At 49.6% G+C, this 13,782-nt stretch overlaps 1 protein-coding gene across 2 annotated transcripts; it reads left to right on the top strand.

The window, feature by feature from the left end:
• Window positions 1-519: 519 nt before the first annotated feature.
• On the top strand, window positions 520-10,521 carry CCDC25 (coiled-coil domain containing 25). 2 transcript variants are annotated; one of them, XM_057399135.1, is made up of 9 exons: window positions 520-598; window positions 2,889-2,936; window positions 3,695-3,734; window positions 5,417-5,468; window positions 6,125-6,200; window positions 6,714-6,817; window positions 7,899-8,101; window positions 9,055-9,100; window positions 10,469-10,521. In XM_057399135.1, exons 1-9 carry the CDS (start codon window positions 574-576, stop codon window positions 10,496-10,498), a joined length of 624 nt encoding a protein of 207 aa, XP_057255118.1. In that variant the 5' UTR covers window positions 520-573; the 3' UTR covers window positions 10,499-10,521. The 2 variants fall into 2 exon arrangements, with proteins under 2 accessions (XP_057255118.1, XP_057255117.1); XM_057399134.1 differs by lacking the exon at window positions 520-598 and adding an exon at window positions 947-965.
• Window positions 10,522-13,782: the final 3,261 nt, after the last annotated feature.

Here is a 13,782-nt window from a genome sequence, read left to right as displayed (position 1 = left end):
GGCTGATGGGCGTTGTAGTCCGTGCGCTGTGCGACAGGAGGCACATGGTCAGGACTCGGTCATAACAAGGAACGGAGTGAATCGGGAGGCATTTGCAAACGTTAAGGACAGTCGGGGCTCTCTTCGCCGAGCGCCACCGCTTCCCCAGGCACGCTCCGAGAGCCATTTACACGCATCCAGAAAAAAAAATTAAAAATACTATAAAGTAAAATCATATCAACAAAATGGTACAGCGCCCAAAGCCACACACACCGCCCCACATCCCGAAACACACCACCGGAAAAGCTCCGCGCATGCGCACAAGGCGGAGTCCCGCGCTAGAGCCCCAGTGCGCTCACCGCGGTTACCTTTCGGGAGTTCTGCGCAAGCGCAATGCGCTTTCTGGCTTCACCGCCATTAGCATCTTGCGCATGCGCATACAGCAGTAAACAGCCTTATCGCCCTACTGCGCATGTGGGATCGCTCTGTGCGCATGCGCCGTCCGCATTGCCGGTCTTGGAGCGGGACGCTGGGTGCCGTGTGAGCACCGCGCCGGGCTGGCCGGGCGGAGGAGCCGCCGCTGCCGTCATCATCATGGTGTTCTACTTCACTTCCAGCGGTGAGTCCGTGAGGGCAGGAGAGAGCGGCCTGTGCGGGTAGCGGGTGCCGCCGCTCTAAGGGGAGCGCTGGGCCGCGCTGCGCCCCCGGCCGGTTCCTCAGCTCCTGCCCCTACCCCTCTAAGTGCCCCCGTTAGGCCTAAGGGAGCCCTTCCGCGAGCCCACGGGCTGGACTGTAGGTAAAGGACCATGTTTGGATCGAAATCAGCTACAGGTTAAAGTGGATTTAGGAGCTGGTAGGCTCCCCGCGCTTAGGAACGTCCCAGCGGTGGTTGTTAAGAGCCCTGAGCGAATGGGAGCGCAGTGAGTGACTGCTGGAAAGCATGCTCAGGTGTGCTGCTGGCAGAAGTGTGAGGCAAGATGTAATGTGTAAGTTATCTCATTACTTTTCCTTTGACACAGACAGATCTGTTTGGTTGTTTGTTTTTTTTCCCATGCATAAAGTTTTGCTGATTCTGAAGCATCACAAATCTCTGGTTTGATGCAGCAGGGGCTGATGATACAGGGGATTGTGCAGGAATATTTCTTTTTGCTTTGTGTCCGTACCCCCCCCCCCCCATCATTTCACAGAGTCACAGAATGGTTTGGGTTGGAAGAGACCTCAAAGCTCATACAGTTCCAAGAACCTGCTGCGGGCAGGGACACCTTCCACCAGAGCAGGTTGCTCTATGCCCCATGCAACTTGGCCTTGAACACTGCCAGGGATGGGGCAGCCACAGCTTCTCTGGGCAGCCTGTGAACGTCTTCCTCATATCTAACCTGAACTTCCCCTGTTTAAGTTTTAACCCATTACCCTTGTCCTGTCACTACAGTCCCTAATGAAGAGTTCCTCCCCAGCGTCCTTGTAGGCCCCCTTCAGATATTGAAAGGCTGCTATGAGGTCTCCATGCAGCCTTCTTTCCTCCAGGCTGAACAGCCCCAACTTTCTCAGCCTATCTTCATACAGGAGGTGCTCCAGTCCCCTGATCATCCTCGTGGCCCTCCTCTGGACTTGTTCCAACAGTTCCATGTCCTTTTTATGTTGAGGACACCAGAACTGCACACAGTACTCCAGGTGAGGCCTCACAAGAGCAGAGGAAAGGGGCAGGATCACCTCCTTCGACCTGCTGGTCACACTCCTTTTGATGCAGCCCAGGATACGGTTGGCTTTCTGGGCTGTAGGTGCACACTGAAGCCAGCTCATGTTCATTTTCTCATCACCAACACCCCCAAGTCCTTCTCCACAGGGCTGCTCTGAATCAATTCTCTGCCCAACCTATAGCTTTGGAAAGGACTGGGTCAGTGAACAGTTTGAGATCCAGGTCATTTCACTGCCACAGTTGTAGCACAGAACTAAAGCGTGTCCTCTATTTTAGTGACTTTGAAAATAGGAGGTGAGACGCCATGTTTTCCTGAAATGCTTTTTGGAGGCACAGTTGATCACCCACAGTTCATTTGTTTGGTCTGGGGAGACCTTAGAGCAGCTTCCAGTGCCTGAAGGAGCTGACAAGAAAACTGGAAAGGGGCTTTTGCCTTCTCTTCCCCAGGCCAAACAAGCCCAGCTCCCTCAGCCTGTCTCCGTAGCAGAGATACTCCAGCCCTCGCAGCATCCCTGCAACCTCTGGAGTCACTCCAAAAACTCCATGTCCTTTTTCTACTGGGGACCCCAGAGCTGAATGCAGAACTGCAGGGGGAGTCTCACTGGAGTGGAGCAGAGGGGGAGAATCCCTTCCCTCAACCTGCTGGTCATGCTCTTGTGTCCCATAATGGCACAAATGAAACGAAAGAATTTATGGAACTTCAGTATTTCTATTGTCTTGTGAATTTTAATCCTCTCAGGCTACCTGGGGGAGGTGCACACTGGGGAACTTCATACTTTGTACAAAGTACTTTGGGGAAGTGAGGGCCAGGCAGGTGAGCTGGTTCCCTCAAGGCTTTGCAGGTTGTTAATCCCAACTGTAAATATGCTCTCAGCCTTTCTGGCTCACAGATGTGTGCTTAGTTGAACAGATCATACAATTACACAGCTGTAATTGGAACTGCCTGGATGCTGAGGGTGTTTTGCCCAAAAGGCTGCTCCTTGCTGGATAATCTTCTATGGAAATTGGTGGAAACACCCATTTCCAACATCCGTTGAAACATGTGGGTTAAAATATGAAGGAAATACAAAACAATCTTCCTTTGGCTCCCAGAAGGGGAGGGGTGTGGATGGATGAAGCAGTTTCTAGCCTAGTGACCAACACCAGTGTTTGTCCTTCCTTGCACAGTTTATCCAACCGCCTTTTGATTTGTTTTCCTCTTTCTGTCCCTTAGTGGTTCCTTCCGTTTACACCATTTACATGGGAAAAGATAAGTACGAAAGTAAGTGCATTATTGTAATGATGCCAAATGGCTTCAATTTGTATTTGTGGGGATTTAAGGTCATTTTGAAAGGATGTCTTTGTATGTGTTAATTTGATATATTGCTTGAGTACTTACCCTACTGAAACCCACTGTGTTACTTTTAGTTAGGATAAATAAATGTTGTAAGTCCTGTAGGCAGAGTAACTTTTTTCAAATACAAGTGAAAACTAAATCAACTGGAACAAAAAATACCCATCTAGAGAAAAATACTGTCTCCTCAGGTTGTTTTTGATCATTTTGCAAACCAGCCTTCCATTTCCCTGCTCAGTCTGTATTTTTCCCCTCTCCAGTGAACATTTGTACTCCATAGGTTTCCCATGCCCTTCTTTCTCTCACGGGGCAGGTTATGGTTCTGCTGTGCTACCTGGTTCCATATCAGTAGTTGATGTGAAGCTGGGTGTCTCGCTCCAGCAGGGAAGTGTTAGCCTGGCTGTTTTAACAACTTGCCCGAAATTGTCTCCTTTCCATGGGTGGATATTTGAGAAAACATCTTTTCCCTTTAAAAACTCCCAGATGCTGAGGATGATGGAGGTGTTCCTGACATACCTGTTCTGGCCACACCTCTACCAGGCAGGTGCAGGTTTAAGCCCTGTTCTCCCTCTGTTCAGTCATTGTGCAGTGGCTGACCAACAGCAGAGGATTCCTTCTCTGCAGGTAGTTGAGTTTGTTTTTGGTTACATCCTGCACTTTGCTCACTGATACTTTTATTCCTGCAGATGAAGACCTAATAAAGTATGGCTGGCCTGAAGATATCTGGTAGGTACTGAAACTTGCTGAAAGTAACTGCCTTTCGTTATGCAACCAAGTGGAATAACCACCTTCTGGCTTTCTCAGGCAGTATGGAGTCTCTTTTTTCCAAGGCCATTCAGCAGTTTAAATGGAATCCCAGGGAGGAGGTGGATTGCAGCAGACCTACGTGCAGCTGTTGGGACCCTGTGGATTCTGAATTCATTCCCCGCATCTCCCCCTTGCCCCCCACTTTGTTCATCAGAAGAGCTGATCCCTTTGTGAGGCTTTTGGGGGTTTATCTGTGCATGGAGCTGCTGGAGAAGCAGTAGCCTCAGTAACTCCATATGCAGATATTTGTGTTTCAGAATATAGGTGCTAGTTTGCTGTCACTCTTACTGTGTTTGGGAAATGGGCAGAGCTAAATGAGAAGGTGTTTGTAAGAGAAAACAGCTCCTAGATCACCCAAGTGTGGCAGCTCCCGAGTATCTCTGTGCACAGACAAGTGAAAAAAGCAAAAACAAAAGGCCAGGGAGAGTGGAGGCAGAAATCAGGGAGCCCTCAGATGGGGCCTGGGACTGGGGCTGGAAGGTTTTTGAGCAACCTATGCTGCGCCTAGAGAAAACTGTCCATTGCCTCCCAGTGCCTTTATCTCTGTGTGTGGTTTGTGTCTCCCCTGTGTGCACTGCAGATAAGTGCTGGCCTGGGCTGTAAAACAGCCTATCTTGGGAGCTGGAATTGTGAGCAGGAGCAGAGGAGCTTGATATTTTGATTCCTGATGGGTGAAAACTGTGTTTGCTCCTAAGCAGAGCCATGGCCAGGCAGGCAAAAGGAAGTGCTCTGACATGTGGGTTGGTTTTGGCTCCTAAGATGTCATCAGAGGAGAAATCCAAGAGAAAGGGAAATCTGATTCTGTTAACGGCAGTTGGTGGTATTTTTGCTGGCTGGATTAGTCCATAAAGTTACCAGAATGATAAGGTTTGTGAAGGAGTTGGCTTGCTTTCAGGCATTATTGCACAGAACAGATGTGTTGTGGTGGCTACCCTCTCCTTTGCTAACAATATCTAACAAGAGTCACTCTGTGGATTGTTCTCCTCTCGCTTTTCAGGGTGCCCTTGCAGGAATGAGCAGAGGTGTCCTGCTAGAACTGAAGCTTGAATAGTTAGGATCTGACACACTTGCCAGCTAACTGGCAATGGAATCTTTTTTCTAGCAGAAGTGATTCTGCTGAGTAACACTTTGTTGTAGCAATATCACACTCATTTTCTGTCTCATGTTTGTCCTATCACTACATAAGGTTTGTCTATACTGTAATTTAGGAGAAACCTTGAGATTCATCCTCCAGTTCCCTGAGCCTTAGAAGTCATCTTTCCCCGTCTCTGCCATATCTTGTTGCTCACGCTGATATCCGCATTAGTGTCCCCAGAGCCTTCCCTTCTCCAGGCTGAACAAGCTCAGCTTTCCCTTCATAGCAGAGGTGCTCCAGCCCTCAGATCATCGTGACCTCCTCAGGTCTCACTCCAACAAGTCCACTTGTTTCTTAAATGATAGGTTCTGACTCCCTTGTCTGTTTTTAAACATTTATATCATGAACATTTGTAGAGTTGTGGTATCTGTGGAGTGGTTGTTTTGTCACTTACTGGGAAGTAAATCTTTCAGAACAGATCATCTCTTACCATCTGTTAAATATGCTTTTTGTTTTCATTCTGTAGGTTTCATGTGGATAAACTCTCCTCTGCACATGTGTACCTTCGGTTACACAAGGTAATCCTGTGGCACATACATTTAAAAACATTAATATTCACCTGCCTAAAAACTGCATGTGCCCGTTTTGCAGCGATTCCTTGCACAAGACCATCTTTGCTCACATGAACCATTGAAATCTACAGGGTTCCCTGAGGGTGCAGGTAACAACACATGTGGGGAGACTGAATTTGTAGCTTCCATTACCAAATAATGTAGAGAGGAGCAGGAAGTTTCACATGGCCCAACAACAGTTGATTTTTGTCTTGACATCAAGCATGTGTTTAGGTATGTCACCCCATTAAAACTGTGACAGTGCCTTTGTGAGAAGAGAGAAGCAGGGCCCAAATCACTTGAGATGCTTCAAGCCTCTCCTTTCAGATCATAGAAGCACCAAATCACAGAATGGTTTGTGTTGGAAGGGACCTTAAAGCTCATCTAGTTCCATTCCCCCTTGTCCTGTCCTTAACTGTCCCTAGCAAAATCTCCTCTCCAGCTTTCTTGCTAGCCTTTTTAGGTATTGGAATGTCACATAAGGCCCCAGTCTTGTAAAACATGGAGTATAGGGGTTCTGGTTTTGTTTGCAGAGCATCATGCCCTACTTCAGGCTTTCATGTGCTCATCAGTCCGTACAGCCCCTTGCTGCATGCTGCTCATGTTGCCTTGCTCTATCACAGGGGCAGACGGTGGATGACATTCCTAAAGAAGTTTTGATAGACTGTGCCCATCTCGTAAAGGCAAATAGCATTCAAGGTAACACTGATTCCTGCTGTGAGGTGTTTGTGGCAAGTGTTTCTGGTCTGGTTTTTTGGACCTTTCTGCTGCAGTGCTCCCTGTTAAACCTGGGAAGCAGATGTCACTGGCAGCTGCTGGGGCTGCCCATGAGCCCTTCGTAAGGAGGAATTTAAAATATCTGAAATTCCTGTTTGTGCCTCCATATTGCTGCCTGAGCCAAGGCGGCCTCACAGGCTCCTCTCTAACACCACCTTGGGGCCCCCTTCCATAGTAATCGCTCTTCTGGCAAAGGCAGTCTCCATCTGGAGTTCGTTAACACTGCTGCAGCGCTCATGTTACTGCAGAAAATGATGTTGTGGTGTTCTTCTGTTTCACTGTAACGCTGGAAGGACTTCTCCGTTTTCTTCTTTCTTGCCTAGCTAGTAATGTTTGTGACAAGAATAACTGCCAGGGTCTCCATGCACACGGAAGACTTTTAACACTCTCAGCTGAGAGAGAATTGAAATGTTTCCCTTCTCCCCTGCTTCCTAGGTTGCAAGATGAACAACGTCAATGTGGTGTACACGCCGTGGACTAATCTGAAGAAGACAGCAGACATGGATGTGGGGCAGATTGGCTTCCACAGGCAGAAAGATGTAAGTGTATGCTGTACACCAGTGACAGGGATCTAGTGGCAGACTGTTAGGAGCTGGGTGCATTGTCTTCAATGCCCACTAAAGGGGCAAACTTTTAAAGCATAAGAGGGATCTTTGGAACATGTTTGGATTTACCTGAACATACCTGAAGATTCAGGGTTGAGTGTTAGCCTGTAGCAGAGTGTAGCCTGTACTGCGTGTGTTTCCAAGCTGCAGTGTAGCTGAGGAGTCTTTGCTGATGCCAAATGGTATCACGTGTTTGAGTTTACTCCCACTGAAATCATCTCTTCCTGTGGATGAGGAACCTGTGTATGAGCAGTCAGTTTGGGTCAGCTCATTGGCAGTAGTATAATGACAAGTCTGGAAGGGGCCAGGACTTTTGCTTGCTGTGCAGAAGAGGGCTCTGCAGGGTCCCCTCTGTAGGAAGGTGTCTGTTGCTGTGTTTGCTCTATGGTCTCTGCTTCAAGAGGTGTCTCACCCTGGTGCTGCCTCTGAATTTGTTCAGCCTGTAAAAAGGCAGAGCTGCTTGCTGCGGGGTCAAGCCAGTGTACTGAGCTCTTCCCAAGCCTGATCTATGGTCCACAGATAATGTTATCCTTAAACTGTAGTTCTGCAGGTTGGCTGCTGGGAGAGGAGGCTCCCTAGAGATGCAGTTGTTTAACTAAACCAGTCTGCACTAAGGCAAGGTATGCTAAAAACCCTGCAGTCAACAAGCAACATGCGAGCTTCTCTTCCCAAAATGGTCTGCAAAAACCTCCTGCCACCTCTTGAGGAACTTGCAGAGACCAGTTCTCATTTCTAAGCCTTTGTTGAGGCATGTGCCAAGAAACAGAATTAGTAATGCTTATGTACTTAGCAATGGTTCTGCTTATTAGCTATTTGCTTTTGAGTGTTGGTAGTGGGCCGCTTTGCTGTTACACAACCTGTTGAATAGCCCTCAGTGGCAGGGCTTTTCCTCAGCATCTGTTTTTTGTGGAATTCAGCGATGTGTAAAGTGGAAATAGGGTGTTTTCTTTCCGCTGAGAAAGTGCCAGAATAGAAGTATTTTTTTATAAGGATCATAGTTCTTTGCACTCCAAAGGTGAAAATGCTCACGGTGGAGAAGAAGGTGAATGAGATCCTGAACCGGCTAGAGAAGACAAAAGTGGAACGCTTCCCAGACCTGGCTGCTGAAAAGGAAGCCCGCGACAGAGAGGAGAGAAATGAGAAAAAAGCCCAGATCCAAGAGATGAAGCGGAAGGAAAAGGAAGAGATGAAGAAGAAGAAAGAGCTGGAAGAACTTAGGTTAGTAACAAATTTTAGTGCCAGCTTCTAAGCTCCCTCAGTTTTCATTGCTGCTGGGAGAGAGTCACGGGTCAGCAGTTTCTGTTTAACACTGGCCCAGCATTACTCAGTGTTCAGCTGAGCTGCTCTGGCTGAGATGTCTGCATGGCCCAGTGATTTCCTTTGTCTTTGGAATAAATTCGTTTTCATAGAATCCTAGAATAGTTTGGGTTGGAAGAGACCTTAAAGCTCATCCAATTCCAACCCCCTGCCACGGGCAGGGACACCTTCCACTAGACCAGGTTGCTCCAAGCTCCATCCAACCTGGCCTTGAACACTGCCAGTTTTCTCCATTTCTCCTTTTAAAATAAACCAGGATTTTAAAGCATTGTTAAAGGAAAGGGCTGTGTCTCTTGAAACCTGTCCCTAACTTGGGTGAAATTGTGCAAGCGCTTGGTGCTCTGTCACTGGGATGGGAGCAATTGCTTCCAGCTTTGTGTGAGCCTTGGAAAGCACTGAGCTTTCACTACAGTTCTTCAGCTTTCTCTTGCATCACTTGTGTTAACTAAAACATGCTTGAGTCCTCAATCATACACTCCTTTAAACACAGAATGAAGGATGGTGGTTTGAAATGTCATATTGACCTTTCTGTAATGGAATCGTAGAATCACAGGATAGTTTGGGTTGGAAAGGACCTCTAAACCTCATCCAGTCCCAACCCCCTGCCACGGATAGGGGCACCTTCCACTAGACCAGGTTGCTCCAAGCCCTGTCCAACCTGGTCTTGAACACTGCCAGGGATGGGGCATTCACAATTAGCCAAAAAGTATGAGATAAGTGAATACTTGTCTAGCCTAAGTTCAGAAGGGACAGCAAATTTGTTTTTCTTCTACTCGGTCCTGTTTTAGCAAAATGACTCTTTGTTGGTGCGGTTTGAAAACATGTGATGCAAGATAATGTAATTTCCCTTCCAGAAGCTACTCGTCGTTAATGAAGGCTGAGAACATGTCCTCTAATCAGGTAAGAGCTGGCTGATGCCTGCAGAAACCTTTTGGGGACAGCTGAAATTCAATGCATGATGAGGACGATACAGCTCCCGCATTGCAGTCTGGTGCTGATGACTCCTGTGTGATGGATCACATCTCCATCTTCCCTTCTCAGTGAAGGACATTGTTAATGTAATCCTCTTTCTGAGAAACTCTTATTGCTTTTATGCCAACCAGGAGGAGCAAGTGCTGCTGGAAATGTGTGTAAAGTCCTCCTGATCCCCTTCCCACCCAACTGAAATAACATGGAGAGCTTTAAGTGCAGCACCAGGCTTGAGTCCATTTTTGAGCTGGTTGGGCATAACTGGGTTTGTGGGCTGAGGAGATCTTCCTAATGGCAACCATTACATGCATATGCCACCTTGTTATTTCAAGAGAATGGGGAAAAATGCACTTTTTAAACAAGAAATAAGCTGGAGTTATAAAGACAACAGTTTGGGGAGGAATGAAATAGGTGCTGAGGGTAGAAGAGGAAAGGTGGAAGGGGTTGTCCTTGCAGAAGGCAAGCACCCAAGATAACATGGATAACATGGCTGCCCTGCAGTGGTGGAAAAGGAGCCAAAGAGGAAAGAAGCCCAGGCCAGTGGGAGGAAAAAGAGGAGGTGGAGCAAAAGAGAAATAGAGGCTGAAGTTGAAAAGAGGTCTTGGTGTGCAGTGGGGTTTGCCTGTGTTTTGCCCAAGGTCTGGCACATCTGCAGCATCCTCCTTGGTGTGACCTTGGGCAAACAGATCTTGGAGCTCCTCTGAGTGACCCTCAGTTTAAAATTCACCTTTTGCAACCTAGTCCTTGACTGACTGCTTAGAGGGGTGTGTGGCTTTCAAGAACTCTTGATTTTCCTCCTGGTTAGCACAGAGATCCCCTTTGAAACTTGGACCGGGTTGAAGTATGAGCATCTCCTGGCATGCCCAATTGGGCTGTGCCCAGTTGGTGACACTTGCCAGGGAGAAGCATGGTGGAAATGCTTTACAGGGAGGTCTCCTCCTCCCAGCAGTCAACCCCCATGTGATGCCAGACTGTTTTCCTTCTCCCAAGTTGGGAAGAAGCTCAGGCTGGGATATGGGGATGGTGGTGGTGAGAGGTTCTTCATAGATCGCAGCAGATGAGACGATAGGCTGCAGGGACAACAAACAGCAACTGCTGTTTCACAATGAGAGCCTCACTTAGGGCTGTTCCCACTCCAGAGCGCCTGTTGTACAACTGTTTGCTCTGATTTCATGGTGTTCATACTGAAATGCCAGGAAACCAGAATAAATGGCAATTCTGAAATCCTGCTGAATATACTATTTCACCATTTTCCACTGTAATGTGCATAGTGATCCTGATTTGTCTTTCTTCCCACAGGATGGCAACGATTCAGATGACTTTATGTAAATAAAGTCTCTCTCCTTTCTCAATCTTGAGGTGGTTTGGGATGTCTTAATATGTCATCATCGCTAGGAATGCCAAAAAAAAATCCCCAAAGTGAACTCTGGCTCCATTTCTTCAGAACCTGGTTGGTTTTCCTGGCAGCCTAAGCAGCTCTGTGCCACGGACACCTTCAGAAAGGAGATTGATATGCCTGCATGTACATCTCTCTTTCGGGGACATGGGTGGAAGGAAGCAGAATTGACTTTCAGTTCTACAAAGACAATGGTATTTATTCTAGAGAAGGGGTTGTGTAGCTTTTAATCCAGTGAGATTTAAAGAAAAGGAACCAAATCCATGTTGTCTCACCACTGTCCTGGCAGCGGGGTGACTCGGAAACAGTTGCCATTTGCTTGGTGTCACTGGTATGTACATGAATGTGGTGCTGCCGATTAACTCTCCTCTTCACACTGGTGGTGGTCAGCAAAGCAGGATCTCTTTGCGCTTGGGGGTGTAAATTTGGACGAGGTGATGCAAACCCTCCCAGCCCTGGAAGGGGACTCCTTGTTAAATACAGAGCTCCAGATGATGCTGACTGAGCTTGGCTGGTGTTGCAGCCGACGTGCATGACCACAGGCTGTGATATGCATGGTCAGCACAGAATGAGAATAGCCCCACAGTGTTTTCTTTTGAATTACGCTTGATTCTGGGGTTGTTCTTTGGAAGCCTTCTCTGGAGAATGAAATTAGTGGAGAAGAGTTGAGTTTTGTGCAGTGTCTATGCCTGTCCAGGCCAGAGCTCTTTGAGCGCTCTGGAAGGTTTCATGGCCCAGTCTGTATGAAACGGTCGCAATAATCCTCACAGCACCTGTATGTATGTCACGATTAAATTCATACCATGCTGATAAAACATGCTGCTAGGTGGGAGTGTGCTCAGGCCTCTGAGAAGGAGTGATGAGGCTTTGTGGAGTGTCTCCTCAAGCAGCAGAAAGCTGTGCAGGGTATGGCTGTGCTGAGGGGGGACAGCACAAAGCTGCCGAAGTCTGGTTTTGCTGTGTGTTTCTGGATGCTGCAGTCTCAGTGGGGCAGGAGTTACAGGAAAAGAATGGTTCCTGGCAGCAAAAGGGAAGTGTGCCTTAACAAACTCAAATCTTAACCATCTCATCAGAGAATCACTGAATTAGTGGAGGAGATAAAACCTACCCTACTGCAAGGGCAAGTCCCAGTAGCAGTGCACTTAAAGTTGTCTTCCCAGCATCAACCACCTTCCTCCTGCATCCTGAGGGTTTGAGTTTGGGGCTGGAGAGAGTGAGGGAGGTCGAGGTCCTTATCAGCCCCCACCTCCTGGGAGGAAGAGGATGGTGAGCTGTGTGTGCATCCTCTTGCTGCTTGTGTCCCAGCTTGGGCTGACCTGAACCTGGGGTGGCTCCAGCTAAAACCACCCCAAACTCCACAGTGTCCCACCTCCTTGGACACCTGCCATGCAAAGTGGCCGAGGGCCTGGGGGAGTCGGAAACCATTCTGGGGCTGATGGGGAAACTGAGGCACGGTGCAGCAGCTGGTTTTCCTTTCCCTCCCAACTGCCCCTGCCAGAGGTAGGAGAGAAACCTAGGGGTCCTATGGGGCAGGGTGGGGGGTGAGGAGCTAGAAGTGGGGACTCTGTCTCCCCCTGCAGACTCCCCACCATGGGGCCTCCCTAGTTGCCATCAATGGGCCCTTTCACAGCAGGAGGGTGTTGGCTGGTGCCAACGACCTGACCGCAGTGCCTGAGCTGTGCTGCCATCAGCAACGCCCGCGGCCACAGCCCTACAGCTGTGAAGTGTTGTGCTTGGCTCTGGTGCCCGACGGCGGAAGTCGATGGGAGATGTCTGTCCCCAGGCACCCTGTGCAGTGATGTCCATGAGGCTGGGTGTCCCCAGGCACCCTGTACATGGATGTCTGGGGGATGTGTGTTCACAGGCACCCCCTGTGTGGCTCCCCGTGGGCTGTGTGTCCTTGGACACCCTGTGAACTGGTGTCTGTGGGGTTGTGCGTCCCCAAGCGCTCTGTGCCTCAGTGCCCGTGTGCTGTGTGTCCCTAAGCACCCTATGCATTGACACCCATGTGCTGTGTGTCCCCAGGCACCTCGTACGTGGTTGCCCTGTTCATCCATGCCCATGGGCTGTGTGTCCCCGACCACCCTGTGCAGCCCTGGCCACCCTTCTCCCCTCCATGCTCACTCCATGGGCCGGCAGCCACCAAGCATCACCCCCAGAAGGCGAGCGGCCCCAGTTGCCGTCAGCACTTCCTGCCCATCCCTTCCCAGCCACCGCTCCTCGTCTTCGTTTATTTATTAATCCTCCTGCTCCCAGCTCTGAAACCCTATCGTCCACCCTCGCCCGTGCCTCCGGAGGAAAATCCTGCCCTTGCACATTTTTCACCCCTCCACAAACACTGGCACTGCCCAGTGTTATGCTGAGCCTGCTTCCCGGCCAGGGCTGCGCTGGCTTTCCTTTGCTTTCCGCAGACACAGGAGGTTGGGAACGGGTGAGGACGTTGGGGTGGGGGTTACAGCGTTGGCCAGTCCTGATGGCTTTGGGGGAAGCTGAGGCATGGAGCAGAGGTGGGCATGGATGAGGCTCTGACTCTTCACATCCTGCCTTTGGCTTTCTGCTGTCCCCCGGAGCAGGATGATCACAGCCACTGCCCTGAGGCCTATCAGCCTGTGGCCCATCAGTGTAATGAGCTGTCAGGTCTCTGCTCCCACCACCCCCTGCTCAGAGCACCCCACTCCTCCTCGTGCTGCTTTTCCAGCCACAGCAGTTACAAGCCAGGGCTGGGCCCATGTTGGTCTGTGTTAATAACCAGCCCCAGGCTGTTCCTGTAATGAAAACAGGAAGCTGCTTTGCCAACAGCAATAAACCACCCAGCCGGCCAGATCCTGTGCCCCGGGCAGGGCTGGGCATGGGGCTCCCCGCACCGGGGAACCCACGGGTACAGGGGATGGGGACACAGGGTTGTTATCCCCAGTGCCATGATGCTGTAGGCACTGCAGCCCCAGCTCGGGTACCTGGGGCCTCCAACCACCCCTGCCCCTCTTGAGGGGTGAGTTGGGCAGTGGGGACCCCATCAGAGGCCATGTCACACATGGCACATGTGCATGCTTCCACATGCCTGCGTGCACATGTGTGCACACACGTACAGGCACCATTTGTGTGCATACCTGTACGTGTGTGCTGTGCCCAGATGTGCCCATGCAGCCTCACTCGTGCTGTTTCTCACTCATGCACAGGCATGAGCACGCATGCAGGCATGCACACGTGAGCACGCTCA

Source organism: Pezoporus wallicus, unplaced genomic scaffold, assembly GCF_028554395.1.
Source record: "Pezoporus wallicus isolate ANWC-B61680 ecotype Strahan unplaced genomic scaffold, APGP_CSIRO_Pwel_v1 contig_11443, whole genome shotgun sequence".
Classification (NCBI taxonomy): Eukaryota; Metazoa; Chordata; class Aves; order Psittaciformes; family Psittacidae; genus Pezoporus; species Pezoporus wallicus.
This window is presented reverse-complemented; position numbering and strand designations above follow the sequence as displayed.

What these genes read in the sequence shown, in the direction of transcription:
- CCDC25 (XM_057399135.1), top strand. Translation starts at nt 574, where the DNA reads ATGGTGTTCTACTTCACTTCCAGCG. An exon ending in GGGAAAAGATAAGTACGAAA is followed by an intron (nt 2,937 to 3,694) that starts GTAAGTGCATTA and finishes TTATTCCTGCAG; the next exon opens with ATGAAGACCTAATAAAGTAT. An exon ending in GGCTGGCCTGAAGATATCTG is followed by an intron (nt 3,735 to 5,416) that starts GTAGGTACTGAA and finishes TTCATTCTGTAG; the next exon opens with GTTTCATGTGGATAAACTCT.